Source organism: Aquarana catesbeiana, linkage group LG05, assembly GCF_042186555.1.
Source record: "Aquarana catesbeiana isolate 2022-GZ linkage group LG05, ASM4218655v1, whole genome shotgun sequence".
Taxonomy (NCBI): Eukaryota; Metazoa; Chordata; class Amphibia; order Anura; family Ranidae; genus Aquarana; species Aquarana catesbeiana.
In genome coordinates, this window is record NC_133328.1 from 356,860,154 (window position 1) to 356,884,452 (window position 24,299).

At 40.9% G+C, this 24,299-nt stretch overlaps 1 protein-coding gene across 2 annotated transcripts in view; it reads right to left on the reverse strand.

Annotated features, from left to right (window-relative positions):
• The window catches only part of DROSHA (drosha ribonuclease III), a 651,577-nt gene that overhangs the window by 92,148 nt on the left and 535,130 nt on the right, over positions 1–24,299 (reverse strand). For both annotated transcript variants that reach the window (XM_073630893.1, XM_073630892.1), the window contains exons 22-23: positions 7,771–7,873; positions 2,111–2,181 (exon numbers count right to left, since the gene is read on the reverse strand). In XM_073630893.1, the coding sequence (XP_073486994.1) occupies positions 2,111–2,181; positions 7,771–7,873 (174 nt within the window). The remainder of the gene's footprint in view (positions 1–2,110; positions 2,182–7,770; positions 7,874–24,299) is intronic.

Here is a 24,299-nt window from a genome sequence, read left to right on the forward strand (position 1 = left end):
CCTGTGATCCATAGGAGAAGAATAGCAAAAAAAGCTTTGGCCATACTTATCCTTTAAGCTGAAAGGACATGAAAGGACATCTTCACCATTCACCATGAAATTGTCCACCCACCTGCCACAGTGGAAGTCAAAAACCTAAACATTTACGTTCATATTTGCCCTTGAGATATTCACTTTGTGGCACGGCACAGCCTTTGCATAAAAAAGTCCCGGCCATGTTCAGCTCTTACAGCGCTTGTAGAGAGCTGGACAATGCTGCCTATCCTATTCATTCCTATGGCTAGGTTGACCATAAGTATAGCCCTAGTCATAAAAATGAACAGATCAAACAATGCACATGGCACAGTGTAAAACCTAGGAACCAGGGCTGCAAGTAATTAGTCACTAAAACTAAAGTTATTGACTGCTCCTGTCGTCGTCTTGAAGCATTGGAAGTCCACAGTCCCACCTCATATTTTCGAATAGGCCCAGACACTCAATGACATAATGGCAATGGAGACTCTGGTGGCGGAGGATGGTGACTCCGACAACTTTCGGGCTTTAGTTTCACAGCAAGTTGGATGTTCTTGCCATAATCCTGCTTGCTTGTTTTTGGGCACTCATGGGAACTGGTTTCAGGAACTAGATCATCCCTGGAGGATCTGCGAGTACTCCCAGGGCAGTTTCTTTCCCCCTGGATATTCCCCTCTCTTTTCTTCTTCACTTTTCTACCATATTTTTTTTACTAGCTGGTCGTATATTGTCAATTGGTTGTCCATCTCTGACCCTAACACAGGTTCGTTTAATTTTTCCTATGCTGCTTATGTGCTCCCCCTGTTAATGATTGTTGTTGTTTTACTATTACAGAAACAAGCATGTGTTTTCTGTACTTTCCCCGTGGGCATATTTGAGTTTTTCACCATATTTGGTTTTCCATATCTGTACTTTTTTTTCCCTAGAATTTAGCTGGATGGTATTATAATGCTTTACACAATTTAATGATATGAAATGTTACTTGATGTCTTGTAAAACTCTAAATATGTATTATTCTAAATAAACAGTTATTTGACTAAAAAAAAGACTAAAGTTGTCTTCTTACCTACACTGAAACTTTACACTTGACATGATCCTATTAACTAACTTTAACATAAAACTTTAAAAGAACCTTTAACACTTAGGCTAAACCCTAAAGCCTGACCCCTTATTTGCTATTTTCCAGTAAAAAGCTCCCAAAATTTAAATTAAATGTTATTTATGAGCAAAGATCTGTAAACACAGTAAGGGCCTTGTCACACTTTTCAGTTGAAAAAAATGCATATATGGGTTTGATGCATTTTTGGCACGTTTTCTGGTTGCCTGACTCCAATCATGCACCTGTAAAACATGCGACTCAAAAAGAAACCACAGTGCGTTTTCCATTCATATGAAAGGGGGGTGCATTTTTGGTGCACTTTTTAAACACACCAAAAACACAGCATGCAGGACTTTTGAAAATGCTCCACAGCACATTAGTGTGAAGAGTTCCATAGTATTTAAAGGGATACATTTTTCATGCACATTTTTGTATCAGTTTTTTTTCACATGATCTCACCAAGTGAATTCTATAGCTAGCAACCGAGAACCTTTACTACAAAATACATTTCCAGGACAAGTATTGTTCAGCCACTACATGTAAGATTTCCAATAGGTAATAGTGGAGAAATATCTATGCTGTCCAAAGAAACCATATTTGGCACAATAGTAGCTCGCTGGTTGGCTGTTTTGATTTTTCCTAGGGTAACCCAAAACATACTGGCTTCTAAACATTGTTCCTGCATTATCACTGTACTAAGGACAATGTGACTGGCTCTGTGTAGTCTGCAAAGCAGTGTGTAATAGACTGACACGTATATTAGAGAAACAAAATAAAGTCATCTGCTTTGACTTTGTAAACTATACTAAATGGATAACGTATAAATTATATTGCCAGCACTTTATCTGTGCTTGAAATATACCTACAGATAGCACAAATGTAAATGAGCCATACAGGAAGTAAAATTAAAAATAGATTATATCTGCAATTATGCTTGATTCTTAATCTATCATCCACTGACTTGGCAGTAAACATTTATAATTTTTAAGGGATCATTACCTGAGTGCCAAACAACAACCTCCCAAATAACTCCTTTGCCTCTTCAAGTCCACCTTCATAGTAAACAGCACCTGTAGAAACATGTAGGCAAATGGGGTAGAAAATTTTGCCAGGACTCATATCAAAAGGTAAAAAACTCTCAACACAAACGTCTGTTTAAACATGTTCTAGAGTATTAACGGACAACAATATAACTCCTCTAATCCTCCCACCCCTCCTGAACTAACCTGCAACAACATCCCTCACCCCAGCTTCTTACTTAACTTTGCAGTAGAGCTGCTTTCAATGCAATGCTTACACCAAAACTCCTGTTTAGCTTTGCTGGTATTTGTGCAATGAGCACTCATAGACTTGTATGGGTCCATTTCAGGAAACTGGTGCTGCTTCTAGTATAGCTTCATAAAAGTTGAATAGGGCTCATTGCGCAGGTGCGACCAGCACAGAAAAGGGTTTCTGGCAAGTAAAAGTACACAGTGCTGCAGGAAGTGGCTCTGCTATAGGAAGTAAGAAGCTGGGGGGTTTTATTACTGGTTAATTTAAGAGGAGTGGGCTAGAGTAGTTTCTTATTAAAGTACAGATGTCTTTTAACATGACTAATGTATATGGTAAGCCAAAAACATTTTCCCTACTTTTAAAAAAGTAGGAAAACATTATAACTCATGTTGTCCTGTTGGGTTTTTACTGCTATCCAGACCTCTGTTAGAGAACAAATCTGACACAGGGGTTCTAACCCCTCCCATGCTATTCAAAACTGAAGAAAAAAGTTTTAGCTAGGCATACTGTACACTTTAAAGGGGTTGTAAACCCTCATGTTTATTCACCTTAATGCATCCTATGCATTAAGGTGAAATAACTTCTGTCACTGACCGCCCCCCCTTACTCACCTGAGTCCTGTATTCCCCGTCGGCGCCTTTCACACGGACGGCTGTTCTGCCGCAGTTAAAAGCATATAATATGTTCTGCGAAATTCAAGACTCCAGGCACTGCGATCAGCTGCATTTGTACAGTGTGATTACCTTTGTTTACGTGCGTTTACATGCGGCTGCGTTTGGAACATTCTTGCAATTTCTGATGTGCTTCCTGTTCCTTTTCTTTCCTTGTTGCCGCTGCTATCCGCAGGAGAAATAGTACACTGCGATTACCTGCAGCTATGTGCAGATAGCTGCGCTAAATCGCTCCTGGACGCAGTCAATTCTATTTTTTCTATCCGCACCAAACTGCATGTAACTAAATCGCAGCTAAACACAGTGTGTGAATGGGGCCGTAGGAAAGCATTGTGTGCTTTTAGCTGCAGTAGAAAACTAGAAAATCTGCAGCTAAAAGCACAATTCTATCCGTCCGTGTGAAAGGGGCCTTCCTCTCTGCCCGGGAAACTCGGCTCTTAATTGGATAGATTAATAGCAGCGCAGCTATTGGCTCCCGCTGCTGTCAATCAAATCCAATGACGTGGGTGCCGGAGGGCTGGGTGGGGTCCTACATTCGGCGTCTATGGACGCCGAATGCTGGACTTGGGAGTGCACCCGCAAGTTGACCCACCGGGAGAGCGCTTCTCCTAGGGGGTTGTACCATGCGGGGAGGAGCTACCAGCATCGCCGGGGGACCCCAGAAGTCAATGGAACGGGGTCATTCTGTGCAAAAAGAACTACACAGTGGAGGTAAGTGTGATATGTTTGTTATTTAAAAAAAAATAAAAACGAAGCCTTACAATCACTAACCATAATAAGATTTGTTTCAAGCAAACTATTGTTGAGAAAACTAGAACTTCATGGAGAACATTTAACATGGGCCTTTGTGTTAAGATTTACCAATGTCATTAATGGGGAAATGATAGAGTAGCCTGGTGAAAGAACGAACGTGGACATTCCTGGAATCAGTACATTGGTGGAATGAGAGAAGAGTGGCAAAGGGAGGGTGTCTTATTTCTAAATGTTTAGGTGGAATTCATAAAAGGCGAAACACAACAGCCAAAAAAAACATGTTTAAGAAAAACAGACCAATTTTCATCTTTCATCTCCATCATTTCTTCAAAAAATAAGCATATATAGAATAAATAGGAATAAGGTAATTAGTGTTGATTACAGTTAACCAAGGTTTAATATGTGGTTAAATATGAATACATGTACTATAATTATAAGATTTTTCACTTTACTGGAACTGTCATTTTGGGCAGATTATAAGACACTTCTTTGTTCTGCGTGCAAAAAAAAAACAAGTAGGCAAAATGCATTATAAATATCATGTTACAATGTATTTATGAGCTTGTGTTTTTAAGAAAGACAGTTTTGCCAAGCCCTGGAAATGCCACCAAGCAGAGCCACCACATTAGTGGAGGAAGACCAGGGTTTATCAGGTATCTTCAAATTTTTTAGATGTTTTTTGGGTCTACCTCAAATACTTTAGGCCTCAACTGTTTAAATTACATTTTCATTGAGTTAAAAAAAAAAAAAAAGTTTGGTAAATCAGGCATTATCAGCATGGAAAAAAGCATGGAAACAATTTCCTGGATTGATAATGCATGAAATCTTTCCTTTTTGATTAATCAAGTGGTAGTATGTTATATAGCTGGAATTGACACCTTTAACACTTGTTACAGGATTTTGATGCCTATGGCCCATAGATTTAATTCGTCCAGTTTTGGTGATCTTTTCTTTAGCGCAATTGCTTCCTGATAAATATGCTGTTAAGGGTTTTTAAATATACACATGAGTATGAGCAAACAAATAATAATGTATAGATCAGTCCCAAAACTCATATTTTATTTTGATAGATGTCAGAGTTAAATCACCTATCTTTTTTTTTCCCTGGAGGACTCTAGCAGAAACATATATACCCTAGAGCTGTCAGGTCTTCATACCTGCTGTGTCCATTATGAAATATATATATTTTACATTACATTGAACAGTAGGAAGTGAAAAAGCAAAGGTATTTGGGAGCACCCAAAATTCTCAAGTAGACACAGTTAGAAATTATGGCAGGGAGACCTTGTTGTTGGAGCATACAAAACATAAGAAAGCAGGGGCTGATTCAGTACACCAGAATCCACCCATAACTAAAATATCACTTTTGATAGACTAACACTTTCAATAATGTAACATCTTGCTAGTTGTAATAAAGATATAGCAAGTGTTTTTTTAAAGGTAGAGAACAAAATGGCATTTTTGTACTCACTGTAAAATCCATTTCTCTGAGTTCATCGACGGACACAGCGCCTCCTTAATCTTGACCATCGGGTTATATCGCCTCTGCAGGAGTAGGACTAGGCAGAACAAAAAAAACCTGGCTATGCCCATGGGCTGTCCTCAGTCAGTATATTACCCCCTTCCTGCTCTAGGTATTCAGTTTAGTAGCAAGCAGTAATAGAAGTATTAAAAAACTCCATAGAGGGGTGGGTGCTGTGTCCGACGATGAATGGATTTTACAGGGAGTACAAAAATCCCATTTTCTCTTTCGTTCATCGACGGACACTGTGCCTCCTTAATCTTGACCATTGGGACGTCCAAAAGCAGTCCCAAAGAAAAAAGAGGGGTGGGCAAAATAACCCAAGGCTAACCACAAGAGCCCTAACCAGGACACAGGAGCCTTAACCGGGTTACAGGAGCCCCATCTGAAATAAAAAATATTTAAAGAAAAAGCACCCCTTATGAGGGAACCCCCTCTTAAATAGCAGCCTGCAAAACCTTGCGGCCAAAAGAAGCATCTGCAGATGCCAAAACATCAACTTTATAGAATTTAGTGAAGGTATGCACTGATGACTAAGTGGCCGCCTTGCAAACCTGTGATATTGACGCTTGATGACGGAAGGCACTAGAAGTACTACGCGCCCGAGTAGAATGCACCGTGACAGGGAAAGGAGGAACCCGGCCCTTAATAGAATAGGCCTGAGTCACAGTCTGTCTGATCCATCTGGAGATGGTAGCCGAAGAAGCGGCCAGCCCTTTCTTTGGTACTTGTGTAACCAAAAAAAAGCGAGTCTGGCCTTGCACGAACCACATCCAAGGTATGCAAAGCAAATTCCTTGGGATGAGCCGGCTTGGGACACAAGGACGGCAACACAATGTCCTCATTCAAATGGAAGTCAGAGACAACCTTGGGCGAAAATGACGGACAGGGACAAAGAACCACTTTATCCCTATGGAGTACTAAATAGGGACTACGACAGGATAATACCGCCAACTCCGAAAACCCTGCGGGCCGAGGTAATAGTCACCAGGAATGCCACCTTCTGGGACAACGTAGGTAAGGGAATCTCCCGAATATTCTCGAATGGAGGTTTCTGGAAAACCAATAGCACCAAGTTTAAATCCCATGGTGGCAAAAGAGACCGTACAGGCGGAGCCACATGCCGGACTCTTTGAATGAAGGTACAAACTCAAGGATGAGTGGCTAGAGGTCGCTGAAAGAAGACTGCTAAGGCAGACACCTGGTCCTTGATGGTGCTCAAGGTGAATTTCTGCTCAACGCCCTGTTGAAGAAAAGCTAAGATCCGAGCCACAGAAAAGGATCGAGGATGAACACCAACTGACTCACACCAAGAAATGTACGCTTTCCACATATGATGGACTCGGATGTGACTTGGACCAGAACACGTTCTTATGCGACCCTGCAAGACGTTTAACTCGCGGGCTAGCCTCCGTCCGTCGTGGCCGACCTAGCGCGTAGCTGCGGTCTGCACGCGCTCGCTAGCTGGACTGGGGAGACCACTGGATCTAGATTGCCCAGCCTGGCAGTTGCTTGCAGATCTCCCAGGAGAAAATGCATGGAAAAGAGACAAAAAGTAAAATTTGCTAGGACCTAAAGATCCCAGCAAGTAGCTAGGTCCTTACTCCTGACTAGATAGAAAAAAAATGAATACCTAGAGCAGGGAGGGGGTTATATACTGACTGAGGACAGCCCATGGGTGTAGCCAGGTGTTTTTTTGTTCTGACTAGTCCTACTCCTGCAGAGGCGATATAACTCAATGAACGAAAGAGAAAAAATGTTTAACTACTAAATAAGATTATGAAAGGAGGTAATATTTCCAGTTAAGGTTTATAAAAATCTTACTATGTGATAAGAGTTTTGACCCAATAAATGGGACATGCCGCATTCCTACATGGGACGAAAAATCTGTATTTGCTTCTTTTTTCGTTTTTAAAGTTCTTTGGTCAGTGTTACAGTGAACTGGCATCTTGTTTGCCATTACTGTCAAATTAGGATTCTCTGAAAGAGACTGTAAGGGGACCTATATCTTAAGATTTACCCAGACAAGCTATTACATCTTCTATAATTAACAGTGAATTGCTTACACATATTTTACTGCGTGCAGAAGACATCCCATCTTTGCATATTTGCATATACAGATACTGCAGGAGTGGGAGCTGTCAAGACAGAATTATATATTGCTGCAGTACTGCACTCAGAGATTATAGTGCAAAGCAATTGAATATGCTGGGACTATATAAAAAGATGATAAAAATATGATGAAAAACACCTGACAGTCCTGAAACAAACAAGATTTCCACTACTTATGGATGCATCTCTCATCAGAAAACCAAACCTTGGAATTTCGAAAAAAAAAAAAACCCTTATACATTCAAATCTTTCTCAGACAGATGTCTCTAATAAGGCTGTAAGAATCCATAAATTGTTCATGCACAAAATCAAAACTATACACTAATTACCCATCAGAGCTTCAAAGCAGTTTGCCATGGCATGCCGCAAATCTGATTCTCTACACAAGTCTGGTCCATGAGCATACAGCATAAAACGATCCAGTTCCAGTTTCTATAGAAGAATAGAAGATCATATTAACAAAACACAGTTCCTGTCATAATTGTGCACACATAAAAACAGCATTCCTTTTTTTCCTTTGGTCTCTTCTATTTTATATTACATGAAAGCATCTTCTATATATTAAATTACAGCGCATCTGAAAAATGGCTTCATCTTAATAGAACTCCTTCAGGTAGTTAAATGCAATTTCCAAAGAAAGCCAATATCCCTATTTGCCTGGGACCCCTGCCTATAGAGGTCCTTACAATCCCTTTGTAAAAAGCAGTTTGGCCCTGAACCTGCTGCTGTTTAAGGTTTTCTGTGGATGGAATGTAGGCTATAAAGATTTAAAAGTTCCCATGGAAAAAACCCACTGTACTTTCTGGTCTTACTACATATGATATTTTGCACAGCAGCTGGACTGGTAGGTGAAATCTGGAAACTACAGATCTAAATTCAGATAAAGTCTGGGAATAGCATGGCGAGGAAATATGAAAAAGATGAAGGGTGTTCTTACTTGAGTTTATAGTCCCTTTATTGTATATATGGGCATTTTTGCTTTTGAGGCGCTTTACTGTACTTTCTCAGAAAGTGTCAACGTGCAGCTCAAGGCCTGGGTAAACTGCTTTGCTGGAGTCACTGTAAGATTTTGGAAGCCAAAGGAGGAGTCATTTATTTAGTCATATTTGGTATTTACAGCGCTCATTTTTCTAAAAGACTAATAGAGTGTGCTCTGCCAGGATATGAACGAGTTGCTGGCAGTGAGCATAAAACATTTTTAATTTTATTAGAAGCGGGGGGGGGGTTTAGGAGACAGAGACACACAGACACAAGCTGACATGCAGGAAGGAGGGGGCGAGAGGGAGAGAGGAGAGCAGCAGCATATAACCGAGGGACGCACTAAGACCATGGTGGTGAGCGCTCAGTAGCCCTGATTTCCGTGGTCAGCACAGAGAGGGGATACAGGAAGTGGCAGGTTCAGGCAGGTTTTTTTTTATAGTTTTTTGTTAGTTTTTTTTTTTTTTTTTATAGTTTAGAGGGGGGGCATATTACACAGCACAAGCACTGTGCTGCTTAATATGCTTTAAGGGACCAGGAAATCTATTTCTTTGGGGGTTAACAAACGCTTTAAATTGCCCCAATTTTCACATATTTGCCTATATATGCTTACAAACCAGTTAGGAACATGCAGCATAACACAATTCCAAAAAGCCAGAGACTTCAGTTCTGATGATATCTGCTGTCGATTTAAAGTAGAACAATAGTCAAAATCTTTTTTTTTGGGATAGAGCAAAGGAGGGGTATAACCATGTCAGTTTGTTTTTTGCCATCTGTGTCCCAGTGGGCAGATTTCCCTTCATTTTCTGTCCCATATCCACAACAGGGAGTGAGAGGAAATCCTTGCAAATTTAGAGAATCTCTTGGGGAACCCCAGTTTGCCAGAACTAGTATCCCTAATGAAAGATTTCCTCTCTATTACTTTTCTAGAGACAACCGAAAATGTAGGATTTTCTTTTACTTTCAATGATAAAAGGTAAACAGGACAAATAGAGAGGGTGAATTTCCCTATTGGGAGCACTGACAGCAATAAAAACTGACAGGTAATTCATCTGCACTAAACCTAAAAAAAGTTTGCCTTTAGTTATACTTTAAGTAGGTATTTAGTATGTACAGGTTTAAAATATTCATATGGAAGTGGTAGGCAGTGCCAAAATGTAACCCCACCACAAAGAAGGCACGCACAAGGATTTGTTTCATCAGCAGCTATGACAGAAGATGCACAACTGATGTTCACTATACAATTTACAATAATGTTGGGAAACACCAAGCAGCATCACAAGCTATAAAAAAAAATGTTTAAAAGGTTACAACAATACCCATTAGGTTAAGACAAAATAAAGTGGTAATCAACCCAAAAGCAAACATTTGTTATATTAATACCAATTTATAGATGTGGTGGCTGTATTTATTTTTTTAATAGGCTTTGTACCCTTTATTTCACTGAATGATCCAGCCAGTAAGTATGTTGTATTTCAACAGACGTTATCCTGCAGATGTAGCAGTTACCCCCCACTCCTCTCCAAAAAAAAAACTGTTGCTGTAATTGCTTAAAAGTGTTGAAGTTGGAGTTTGGCTTCAATTTGTTAGTGTATCTAAATCTGCTAGTGCATCTAATACTCTCCTCTAACAGATTAACAATGCTGCTGTCCAAAGGTGTCTTTGTTGCTCCTTTATCCAGAATGTAGGCATGCCGATACAGGAGGTGGGTTACTGGCTAAATTACCAGGTGAAAACAGAGGTGATTGAGCCAAAAAAAAGAGAAAAGGGATGCCGCCACCAAATGATCAGGATTGGTAAGCTGCAACATGTTAAAGTTTTGGTTTAATACTGCTTTAAACCTGGATAATTCTAACTGACCGCAAAAACAAACAAATAAATATAAGCAGAAATTATCTTTGGTGATACAGACAGCTGTTTTAATATGTAAATATTAATTTCTTTTCTGTAAAGTGAATTTTGGTTCCACTACTAGCCTCTATAGGGGCCCTTTTATGGGATGAGCAGCTTCAATTACAAGTAGGAAGGGTAAGAAGGAGGACATGTTGAGCTTTGCTTTATCTGTGGATCCAATAATCATTTGCTAGGTGTTTTTAAATGAAGCTAACCTCTGTTTATACATTTATCATATGTTCATGTTAAATTGCCCAGTTTATGACTAGTTTACTTTAACCGCTTGCCGACCAGCCGCCGTCATTTTACTGTGGCGGGTCGGCACGATTCTGCGAACCGTCGTAGCTATACGTCAGCTCGCGGGATCAGGATAGCGGGTGTGTGTGCCCGCTGCACAGCGGGGTTGCCGATGCTCGTGGCCGGCGGTCGGGATGACCGCCGGTCACGAGCACGAGAGACAGAGCAGGGACAAGTGTGTGTAAACTGATCTTTTCTGAGAGGACTGACAGTTCGTGTGTTTCTATTAGCTAGGAACCAGGAACTAGTCAGTCCCCTGCCCCTTCAGTTAGAAACACGTAGCAGGGAACACAGTTAACCCCTTGATCACCCCATAGTGTTAACCCCTTCCCTGCCAGTGACATTTTTACAGTAATCAGTGCATTTTTATAGCACTGCTCGCTGTATAAATACCAATGGTCCCAAAAATGTGTCAAAAGTGTCCGATGTGTCAGCCATAATGTCGCAGTACCGATAAAAATCGCAGATCGCTGCCATTATTAGTAAAAAATAATGATAAAATAATAATAAAAATACTATAAATCTATCCCCTATAACTTTTGCGCAAACCAATCAATATACGCTTATTGCGATTTTTTTTACCAAAAATATGTAGGAGAATACATATTGGCCTAAACTGAGAAAAAAGAATGCTTTTTTTTTTTTAAAAAAAAGGGGGGTATTTATTATAGCAAAAAGTACAAAATATTGTGTTTTTATTCAAAATTGTCGCTCTTTCTTTGTTTATAGCGCAAAAAATAAAAACCGCAGAGGCGATCCAATACCACCAAAAGAAAGCTCTATTTGTGGGAAAAAAAGGACGTCAATTTTGTTTGGGTGCAGTGTCGCACAAACGCGCAATTGTCAGTTAAAGCGTCGCAGTGCCGAATAGCAAAAAATGGCCCGGTCATTCAGCAGCCAAATCTTCGGGGCTGAAGTGGTTAATATACATTGGAAAAAAAACTGCTTTACCCACAGTTTACAGTATTTATTAGGGATGCACCGATACAAATAGAGTTATCGGCGTTTTGCCAATAGAAAAAAGTGACAATAATGGCATGCTGCGTTTTTTTTTTACTGTCACCAGTGCAGTACAGCGTCATCATATAACTGGCATGGCAGTGATCAGGAGAACAGACTGGTGACAGTATGAAAAATAAATATATATATATATATATATATATTTTTTTTTTTTTTTACACACACTCTGACCAGAGCAATATAATGTTACCATAGTAACATTGTGCTACTCTGGGGACGTGATCAGGATTTTTTTTTTTTTTTACACATTATGATTGCTTATAGCAGTGACTTACTTTCCTATAAGCAAGCATTTTACTGAATGAAACTGATATATTCAGTTTGTTTTGTTGTGATTAGCTATGATTGGTCAAAGCTAATCATATGGTACAGATGGGCTGAGATTAGCTCTGTCTGTATCATGTGATCAAATTGACCAATCACAGCTAGCAACACAATTGTACACAATTAATGGCATGAAAGGAAGCCATCCATTGTTTAAAACTGTCATTTGACCTGCTGTGATTGGTCACAGCGGTTACATGATGCTGGCAGCAAGCCGGTACAGTGATCAGTCATTGGCGGTGTCTGGTGGACACAGCTGGTGACAGATTGCGTGAGTGGCACCTTCTGAGAGGAGGTCCTATGACACTCAGAAGTACGAATGTCCCGCCCAGCTTACAGCAGATTGACGGCATTAAAAAACGTGTTAACATTTTTTTTTTACAGTCCGTTTTGGTTTTCGGCCAAGTGCATCCTAAATTTTCGGTTTCAGCACCGGAATTTTAATTTCGGTGCACCACTAGTATTTATAATAAAATCCACAGGTTTTTGTTTTTTTGTTTTTGATAGATTAAGGAAAGTTTTTATTGCTGCGTGTCCTCACAGGGGAGATTTCTGCTTACTTTCCATCAGTGCAAGAAGTCATAGGAATCTCTCCAACATGGGAAAAAACAACAACCCTTTTTGTATAGCTTGCAAGAGTTAGAACATCTGACAATGTGTGGCAACTGCTCCTCCCATTTCTTGTATACATATCACACAGGCAGGAAGTGAGGTTAAAACTCACCTCAAAACTTGACTGGCGTTAGTCTTTAATATTTGAAGATATTTATAAATTACCAGTATTTTTAATTTTAGTTCCATATTACTCTTTACTAAAAGTCTTAAAATATAACTTAGAAGTAACTCGCTGTTCAGTTCTCCATTTACCTTGCAGGTCAGATCTCATTCCCAAATGCTGGATGAGACTGAAATTCTTTATACATGAGGTTCATGGCAGGTTAAACATTAACAGAAATAGCTGTCTAAAAAGCTTGAAATTTAACACTGCTAAAGAAGCACTTACCTTTTCTGTTAAGTGCTTTGACTTTTTAGCTCATTTTATATTACAATCTATATAATGCATCTTGCATTATGACAAGCTCTGGACTTTTTTTTCTAAATGTACAGGGAACTTTTTCTACAACTATATTGTACAGGCTAAAATGTCTTCCTCCAACAGTAGTAGTGGTATGTGTAGGCAAGTTATACAAGAGCCTCAATGAACATGATTTCAGAAGAATAAAGCACCTAATTGAGGTTTTTTCATTGTCATCACAAGGAGTCCTTTAAAGATCATCATCAAAACAATCGTGTTTGTATTATAATGGGTTCATCATAATGCCATTAGTGTCTGAATGGTTTACCCCCTATAGCATTGCAAGCAATTCCCTTGCCTGCCACATAAAGGTATCTGTAGCAGCCTAGTAATGGAGCTACTATTGCAGTTTTCTTTTTTGGAACATACTAGTTCCTTGGCTGCCAAAGCTTATCCAATGGCTTCAGTACTTTCTAAGCCCCCTAATTGGTGAAATATTGAAAATAGGAGCTCTGACTTCACTTTTCTGATCTGCATATTTGTCTTGGACAAGTGTCTCAAAGAGATTTAGTCTGAGACAGCCAAGTAGTTTGTATTCTTAGGAGGAGGTTAGCAGTGACAACACTGAAAGATCTCTAGCTGCCTGTAACACACAGGAGCAAAGTCTTTCATGTGGGTTGAGCCAAACCAACAAAAGTATACAGTGCAAATGTACAGAAATAAATGAACCCAGGAGCTCCTAAAATTGTGGGAAACTCAATTACAGACATTATAATGCAGTATATATTGTGTGGGGTTTTCAATCAAAGCATTTATCTACTGAGTTGCAAGAAGTGAGTGAGATGATTAAAGTGGTTCTAAAGGCCCAAAGTTTTTTTATTTTTTACCTTAAAGCAACATTAAAGCTGCCAGGAAACATGAAACAAACAGAGACAGAAAATGCAGCAAGAATCACACCTTTTGATAAAATAGTAAAAATGGTACAACTGGTAAAGTAGTCAAAACATAGCCAAGGTTCAGTACCCAAAAACTGAACCTGTTCACGATTGAACTCACACTTTTTCAACTTACAATACAGGTAATTATCTCTCAGCCTCTGTAGCACACAGGAGACATCTGTATGGTGGCTCTCCAGGGGATTTAGAATATATGAGAATATCATCGAGATAAGCCACCACACATTGCTGCAACATATCTCGGAGGACATTGTTGAAGAACTCCTGAAAAACTGCAGGAGCGTTGCAAAGACTAAAGGACATTACGAGGTATTCGTAATGTCCTGTCCTGGTGTTAAACACAGTTTTCCATTCATCTCCCTCCTTGATCCTCACGAGATTTTATGGCCCTCTCAGATCGAGTTTTGTGAAAACCGTTGCTCCCTTGAGGGGGTCAAATAATTCCATAATCAACGGAATCGGGTAGGCGTTCTTAAGCTTGATGCGATTGAGAGCCCTATAATCGATACAAGGTCTCAGTTCTTTTTCACAAAGAAGAAGCCAGCACCAGCAGAAAAGTAGGATTTGCGGATGAACCCTAGAGAAAGTGCGTCAGCAACATAGTCCTCTATGGCTTTATCCTCCGAGACAAAAGGGTAAACCTGACCACGGGGAGGCATAGCACCAGGTTGAAGGTCAATTGCGCAATCATACGACCGGTGTGGAGGCAAACTACCGGCTTGACCCTTGTCAATGATATCGCTAAATTTGCGGTACATCTCTGGCAAGGAGGAGAGGGGAAGAGGTGCACAAGACCTTAGCCACTTTCTGAAGACATGTCTTACTGCATTGTGGCGACCAGGAAAGAACCTCAGCGTGAAGCCAATCAGAAGCCTTGTAACCAAGGATAACCAATAACCACCACATGAGGAGAGAAAGAAAATGACTTGAAACTGGATTATCTCATGGTGAAGAGCCCCTACGGCCATGGTCAATGGAGCAGTCTCATGAGTCACATGGGCAGGCTGTAGAGGTCTCCCATTAATAGCCTCAATAGCAAGTGGAGTGGCACAAAGCTGCAATGAAATCGAGTACTTAGACACAAAGGCGCTGTCTATGAACAGGCCTGAGCCCCAGAGTTGATTAGATTCTGTGTATCGATGGACGACTCAGACCACGAAAGGGTAACCAAAACTAAAGGCTTATCCTTCAAGGTAACTGTGGAAGTAACAACGCCACCTAAGGTCTGTCCCCTACAGGACCTCAGGTGCAAGCGTTTCCTGGACGGGTAGAACAAGACTTCAAGAAGTGACCTACCTGGCCAAAATAAAGGCACAATCTCTCCCTCCTCCTAAAGGCCCTCTCATTTGCAGAGAGACGTGTGAAGCACAACTGCATGGGTTCTACTTCACTGGCAGACTCGGTACCAGGAGGCATGGGAGGTGAGGGAGGCAAGGGTGGGATTGCAAAGCTTGGAGCCAAACATACAGGAGGCTTCCGCAAGCGCTCCCTAAAGGAAGGTCTCTCTCTGAGTCTGGAGCCAATGAGAATGGCAAACGTGATCATCTTTTTCAGATCTGTAGGTATGTCTCGGGCTGCTATCTCATCTTTGATGTTATCTGAGAGACCATGAGAGCCTCATTGTTCCAAGCGATCTCTGCTGCCAGAGTACAGAATTCAATGGCTAATCGGCAGCAGTTCTCATACTCTGATGGACATAAGGCTCTTGGCAGCAGAAGTGGAGTGTGCAAGAACATCAACTACCCCTTTAAAAGGAAGCCACAAACACTGGGTAACTCAGGACAATGGGTTTTTGCGTCTCCCATAGAGGGGTTGCCCAGGCCAAGGCTCTATCAGAAAGCAAAGAAATAATGAAGCCTACTTTGCTTCTGTCCGTGAGGAACGCCTGGGGCAGCATCTCAAAGTATATTCCAACCTGGTTAAGATACCCTCTGCATTGAACTGGATCACCCCCAAATAGCTGGGGATGCGGAGCAGAACTAGACATACATAATATTCGAGGCGGGTGCCTGCACAGAGACTGGAGCAGCTGCAGGGATGGCCTGCAACACAATTTGTACCGGAACAGCCACAGTGGGAAGATCCAGGTGAGCAGTGCGAATCAAGAGCGTCTGTAATGTTATGGCAAACTGATCCATGCGGTGATCCTGCTCATTTAATCTGGACAAAATATTACCGATAGGTGGATTGCCTGCATCTTCTGAATTCATGGCCCTCGCCTACTGTCAGGAACTATGAAACAGACGGAGGCAGAAAATGCAGTAAAAATCCCACCTTTTAATAAAATTGTAAAAATGGTACAACTGGTAAACATAGTCAAAACATAGCCAGGGTTGGGTAGCCAAATAGGGTAGTCAGAACATGCCAGGAAATCAGGAAGCCAAAGATCAGTGTAGTCAGAGGCAGTAGAAAGGATCAGGAACCAGAAGGGACATCAGCCAGGCAAGTCTTCAACAGGGACACAGCAGAGAATCTCTAGATATGTTGACCAAGGTGAAGGCATGGAAGAAATGAACCAGGGAGTTTAAATAGCCAGAAGGGGCTGGCTGTGGGTTTGACTGATGAGCAGGAGATGATCAACAGGTGAAAAACTGTGGAACGATGAGTACTGTCAATTAACCAACAGCTGAGCAGCCTGAACACAGAGAAGGAAGGGCTGAGAGCCCAGCATGACAAAAGCTTATTTTTTTTTATTTTTTATCATTAAAACAAACATGGACTACTTGCCTGCTCTGTGCAAAGGTTTTGCACAGAGCAGCCCCGATCCTCTTTTTCTGGGGTCCCCTGCCAGCACTCCAGGCCCCTCCTATTCGGCAAGTGTCCCCATGGAAAGCCTCTTTCCCTTGGGGCATCCGTGCGTGCTCACTCCTGAGCTGCCCTGTCTGCGTCTATTGACACAGAGTAGGCGGCTTGCCCCCGCCTTCTGCTCGCTTGGAACAACATTTGATTGACAGCAGCGGGAGCCAATAGCTCCCGCTGCTATCAATCTGCCCAGGGAGGAGGGACACAGTGGCGAGAGCCGCTGCTCTTGTGCACACTGCTGGATCAGATTGTGCTCAGGTAAGTAAAGGCGAGGGCTGGGGTGATTTTGCAGCACAGAAGGTTAAAACCTTAAAGTGGTTCTAAAGGCAGAAGCTTTTTATCTTAATGCATTCTATGCATTAAGATAAAAAACTTCTGTGTGCAGCAGCCCCCCTATTACTTACCTGAGCCCCATGTTGATCCAGCGATGTTGCATGAGACTCGGCTGACAAGGGCTCTCCCTCCTGACTGGGTGAGAAAAACAGCGAGCACAATTGGCTCCCACTGCTGTCAATAAAAGTCAGTGAGTCAATAAAGAGAGAGGGGACGAGGCCAAGCCGTGGCTCCATGTCTGAATGGACACAAAGAGCATCGGCTCAGCTTGGGTGCCCCCGTAGCAAGCTGCTTGCTGTGGGATCACTCGGCAGGAGGGAGGGGCCATTTTTGTGGCAACATTTTATCTATATGCTGTTCTATGCTATGCTTTAGTTTGTGTTAATGTTAAAAGTAGAAAGGAAAGAAAAAAAAATCTAATTTCTACACTGGTAGTGAGTGTTCTGGCCAACTCACACATAGTTACTAGCAGATGCTCTCAAACAGAAAACAGAATAAATGAGATTGGTAACTCCTGGGTTAAAGCATTCATTTTAACCAGAATAGAAATGGCAATTTAATGCAATGGAATAGTTCAATGTCGTTGTTAACATTCAGAGTGATAAAATATTTATTGGCATATCTGAAATGTCTTATACTGTAAGATACATTAAATAACTGCCTGTCACAGAGCTCTTTGGGTTACAAAATTGGCACAAATGTACTTTGATATTTTTTTTTTTAAATTGCAAAAAAAAAAATTAAATGCTTACATTCTTTCTGTAATAAGAGCATATTCATCTGCTTAAAATTTAAAGGTTAAGCAAGAAGAAAGTATTTTAATTGTGTGCCTGTAGTTTAATGCCATATTTTTCCATTATTGCTGATTAGATACTCATCTGGAAAATGGCTACAGTTGGTTTTATAATTTTTTCATCAGCAAATTAGCAGAATGAGAATGTGTGTAGGGTGGAGAGAGGGGGAGTTCTATACATACAAATTTAGTCTATCCTAACGATTGTGACATTTATAAAGACGCAAATGCCAAAACGTAAAGCTTTTCTAGATTTTATCATCAAATTAGCTAATGAAACTCAATTTAAATAGCCAGCACTGTCACATTTTACTGTGAGAAACCTGAAGTTAAATAAGTAGGGAAAAAAGCAAGATAAATACTGAGATCAGTGATTTTATTTATATATACAATGCCTTGAAAAAGCATTCATACCCCTTGAATTTTTCCACATTTTGCCATGTTACAACCAAAAATGTAAATGTATTTTATTGGGATTTTATGTGATAGACCAACACAAAGTGGCACATAACTGTGAAGAAGAAGGAAAATAATAAATGGTTTTCAACATTTTCTACAAATAAATATGTGAAAAGTGTGGTGTGCATTTGTATTCAGCCCCCTTTACCCTAATACCCCTAAAAAATATTTAGTAGAACCAATTGCCTTCAGAAGTCATCTAATAGTAAATAGAGTCCACCTGTGTGTAATATAATCTCCGCATAAATACAACTGTTCTGCAAAGCCCTCAGAGGTTTGTTAGAAAACCTTAGAGAACAAACAGCATCATTAAAACGAAGGAACACACCAGACAGAAAGCTGTGGAGAAGTTTAAATCAGGTTTAGGTTATAAAAAATATCCCAAGCTTTAAACATCTCATAGAGCACGGTTCACTGCTTTTTCTTCAGCAGGGACAGGGAAGCTGGTCAGAGTTGATGGAAAGATGGATGGAGCCAAATACAGGGCTATCTTAGAAGAAAACTTGTTAGACTCTGCAAAAAGACTTGAGACTGTGGCAGAGGTTCATCTTCCAGCAGGACAACGATCCTAAACATACAGCCAGTGCTACAATGGAATTGTTTAGATCAAAGCATATTCATGTGTTAGAATGGCCCAGTCAAAGTCAAGACCTAAATCCAATTGAGAATCTGTGGCAAGACTTGAAAATTGGTGTTCACAGATGCTCTCCATCCAATCTTACAGAGCTTGAGCCATTTTGCAAAGAAGAATGGGCAAAAATGTCACTCTCTAGATATGCAAAGCTGGTAGAGACATACCCAAAAAGCCTTGCAGCTGTAATTGCAGCAAAAGGTGGTTCTATAAAGTATTGACTCAGGGGGCTGAATACAAATGCGCGCCCCACTTTTTTCTTACATTTTTTATTGTAAAAAAAATTGGAAACCATTTATCATTTTCCTTCCACTTCACAATTATGTGCCACTTTGTGTTGGTCTATCACATAAAATCCCAATAAAATACATTTACGTTTTTGGTTGTAACATGACAAAATGTGGAAAATGTCAAGGGGTATGAATACTTTTTCAAGGCACTGTATATATATATATATATATATATATATACACATACACACACACATACAAACACACACATATTATAAATATACACAAATATAGATTAATAGGTATAAAAACAGTGTGTCCATGCAGTGGGGAAATATATAATTCTGGGCTGCATACTAGAGGGATCACCAGTAGGAGGAAGGAGGTTCTGATTCCCCTATACAGATATTTAGTGAGACTTCATTTAGAATAGTGGGGGCTATTTACTAAAGGCAAATCCAGTTTGCACTACAAATGCACTGCATGTGCAGTCACTGTAGATCTGAGGGGGACATGCAAGGAGAATTAAAAAATAGCATTTTTGCTTGCACGTGATTGGATGATAAAATCAACAGAGCTTCCCCTCATTTCAGATCTACCCCTCAGACCTAAAGCAACTCTACTTCCAAGTGTACTTGCAGTGCAAAGTGGATTTGCCTTTAGTAAATCAACCCCACTGTGTCCAGTTCTGGAGACCTCACTTACAAAAAGATATTGATAAGAAAGAACGGGTCCAGAGACTGGCAACAAAAATGGTGAAAGCTCTGAAGGATAAAACAAATCAGGAGAGACTTTAGGAACTTAATATGTACAGTCTGGAGGTAAGAAGGGAAAGGGGAGACATGATTGAAACCTTTAAATATTATATATATTTATATTTATATATATATATATATATATATATATATATATATATATATATATATATATATATATATATATATATATATATATATATATATATATATATATATATATATATATATATATATATATATATATATATATATATATATATATATATATATATATATATATATATATATATATATATATATATATATATATAGTCTAGTGGGTAGCACTCTCGCCTAGCAGTAAGAAGGGTCGCTGGTTCGAATCCCAACCACGACACTACCTGCCTGGAGTTTGCATGTTCTCCCTGTGCCTGCGTGGGTTTCCTCCGGGTACTCCGGTTTCCTCCCACACTCCAAAGACGTGCTGGTAGGTTAATTGGATCCTGTCTAAATTGTCCCTAGTATGTATGAATGTGAGTTAGGGACCTTAGATTGTAAGCTCCTTGAGGGTAGGGACTGATGTGAATGTACAATGAATATGTAAAGCGCTGCGTAAATTGACAGCGCTATATAAGTACAATAAATAAATAAATATATATTTTTCAGAAACCCTAGAGAATAAAATGGCGGTCGTTGCAATACTTTAAGTCACACCATATTTGCACAGCGGTCTTACAAACGCAATTTTTGGGGAAAAAAATACACGCTTTTGAATTAGAAAATAAGAAAACAGTAAAGTTAACCCAATTTTTTTTCATATTGTGAAAGATAATGTTACACCGAGTAAATTGATACCCAACAGGTCATGCTTAAAAATTGCGCCTGCTCATGGAATGGCGACAAACTTTGACTCTTAAAATCTCCATAGGCAACATTTAAAAATTTCTACAGGCTACCAGTTTTGAGTTACAGAGGAGGTCTAACGATCACGGCGATACCTCACATGTGTGGTTTAAACACTGTTTACATATGCGGGCACGACTTACGTATGCGTTCGCTTCTGCGTGCGAGCACGGAGGGACGGGTCGCTTAAAAATTTTTTTCTTTATTATTTATTTTACTTTTTATTTTTTACAATGTCCCTTTAACTGCTTCAGATCTGCGCTATAGCCGAATGACGGCTATAGCGCGGATCTGCTTTGCCGGGAGTACGTCTATTGACATCCTCCCCTTTTCAGGTTCGCCACGCCCCCCCCGAAGGGCGCACGCTGTGATCACCTGAGTCAATGAGGCTCGTGTGATCACAGACCTGAATAAGGGGCCAATACCGGCCCCTTAACACGTGATCAGCTGTCAGCCAATGACAGCTGATCACGTGATATAAACAGAAGACCGGTAATCGTTTTCTTTTCTTCTCACGCTGACAGCGCGAGGAGAAAAAAAAGCCGATCACTGGCTGCTGTTTGAAGGGACATCGGTCCTGAAGAGGAAGAGCCTCTGTGCCCACCAGTACTGTCTGACAGTGCCAGTAATCAGTGCCCACAGTGTCAGCAATCAGTGCCCACAGTAAGTGCCAGCAATCAGTGCCCACAAGTGCCACCTATCAATGCCCACCAGTGGTGCCAATCAGTGCTTCATCAGTGCAACCTAGCAGTGCTCCCTATCAGTGTCACCTACCAGTGCCGATCAGTGCCCATCACTGCCACCTATCCGTGCTAGCTATCAGTGCCACCTATTTGTGCCCTTCAGTCCCACCTATCAGTGCCCACCAATGCCCCCTATTAGTGCCCATCAGTGCAGCCTATCGGTGCCCATCAGTGCAGCCTATCGGTGCCCATCAGTGCAGCCTATTGGTGCCCACCAGTGCAGCCTATTGGTGCCCACCAGTGCCCATCAGTGCAGCCTATCGGTGCCCATCAGTGCAGCCTATCAGTGCCCATCAGTGTAGCCTCATCAGCGTACATCAATGAAGGAGAAAAATTACCTGTTTGCAAAATTTATTAACAAAGTATAAAACGGTTTTGTATTATTTAAAAAGAAAATCAGTATTTTTTAACAAAAAATAAAAAACCCAGGAGGTAATCAAATACCACCAAAAGAAAGCTCTATTTGTGGGAAAAAAATGATAAAAATTTCCTTTGGGTACAGTGTTGTATGACCGCGCAATTGTCAAAGAGTGACAGCGCTAAAATCTGAAAATTGGTCTGGGCAGGAGGGGGGTTTAGGTGCCCAGTAAGCAAGTGGTTCAAAACATTTTTTTGGATCACTTTTATTCCTATTAAAAGGAATGTAAACATCCCTTGCAATAGAAAAAAAGCATGACAGGACCTCTTTAATGTGAGATCTGGGGTCAAAAAGATCTCACATATACACTTAAATGCAATAAAAAAAAAGTATTTTTGTTTTCAATAAAAAAAAAATGTCCCTTTAAGGTCGTTGTCATGTAACGCCATTGAGTCGAGTTGGGGCCATCATTCCCTCACTCGACTTCCAGCCTCCCAGGGGAAAGGACCAGATCATCTCCGCCGCTACCTGATCGCGGCCGTTTACCATGTGATCGCGCCGTCAAATGACGGCGCGATCACATGTAAACAGACCGGCGTCATCTGATGACGCCGGTTCCTCTCCTCCCCTCCTGTGTACCGATCGGTACACTGTGAGCGGAGGGGGGATGGATGGATGTCTGCAGCGCTGTGGGCTGGATGTGTAGTGCCCACAGCGCTGCACAGAGACATCCATCCATCCATCCATGCTCAGCCATCCCTCACTACTATGCAATGCTGTGCAATACTCTGCAATATCCCCACAATACTCTGCAATGCTGTGCAATACTCTACAATACCCCCACAATACTCTGCAATGCTGTGCAATACTCTGCAATACCCCCACAATACTCTGCAATGCTGTGCAATACTCTGCAATGCTGTGCAATACTCTGCAATGCTGTGCAATACTCTGCAATGCCCCCACAATACTCTGCAATGCCCCCACAATACTCTGCAATGCCCCCACAATACTCTGCAATGCCCCCACAATACTCTGCAATGCTGTGCAATACTCTGCAATGCCCCCACAATACTCTGCAATGCCCCCACAATACTCTGCAATGCCCCCACAATACTCTGCAATGCTGTGCAATACTCTGCCATGCCCCCGCCATACTCTGCCATGCCCCCGCCATACTCTGCCATGCCCCCGCCATACTCTGCCATGCCCCCGCCATACTCTGCCATGCCCCCGCCATACTCTGCCATATATAATGTTTTGGGGTTCTATGTAATTTTCTAGCTAATAAATGATGATTTTTACATGTAGGAGAGAAATGTCAGAATTGGCCTGGGTGCTCCAGAACGCCTGAAGGTGCTCCCCTGCATGTTGGGCCTCTGTATGCGGCCACGCTGTGTAAAAGTCTCACACATGTGGTATCGCCGTACTCTGGAGTAATAGCAGAATGTGTTTTGGGGTGTAATTTGTGATATGCATATGCGGTGTGTGAGAAATAACCTGCTAATATGACAATTTTGTGGGGGAAAAAAAAAGTAAAAAAAAAACCTTGATTTTGCAAAGAATTGTAGAAAAAAATGACAACTTCAAAAAACTCACCATGCCTCTTTCTAAATACCTTGGAATGTCTTCTTTCCAAAAAGGGGTCATTTGGGGGGTATTTGTACTTTTCTGGAATGTTAGGGTCTCAAGAAATTAGATAGGCCGTCAGTACTTCAGGTGTGATCAATTTTCAGATATTCGCACCATAGCTTTTGGACTCTATAACTTTCACAAAGACCAAATAATATCCACCGATTTGGGTTAATTTTACCAAAGATATGTAGCGGTATAAATTTTGGCCAAAATATATGAAGAAAAATTACTAATTTGCAAAATATTATAACAGAAATGAAGAAAAATGTATTTTTTTTAACAGATTTTTCGGTCTTTTTTCTTTTACGGCGCAAAAAATAAAGAACCCAGCGGTGATTAAATACCACCAAAAGAAAGCTCCATTTGTGTGAAAAAAAGGACAAAAATTTCATATAGATACAGTGTTGCATGACTGAGTAATTGTCATTCAAAATGTGAGAGCACCAAAAGCTGAAAATTGGTCTGGTTAGGAAGGGGGTTTAAGTGCCCAGCTGTCAAGTGGTTAACCACTTGCCGCCCGCCATATAGCAGAATGACGGCAGCAAAGTGGTTGTGATATCCTGACCGGACGTCATATGACATGCCCAGGATAGCACAGCCAGCATGCGCCCGCGGGGGCGAGCAGCGCGGCGATCGGAGTTGCGGTGTGTCAGAATGACACACCGCAACTCCGATCATGGTATGAAGCCTCTGACAGAGGCTTCTTACCACGTGATCAGTTGTGACCAATCACAGCTAATCATCGCGTGAA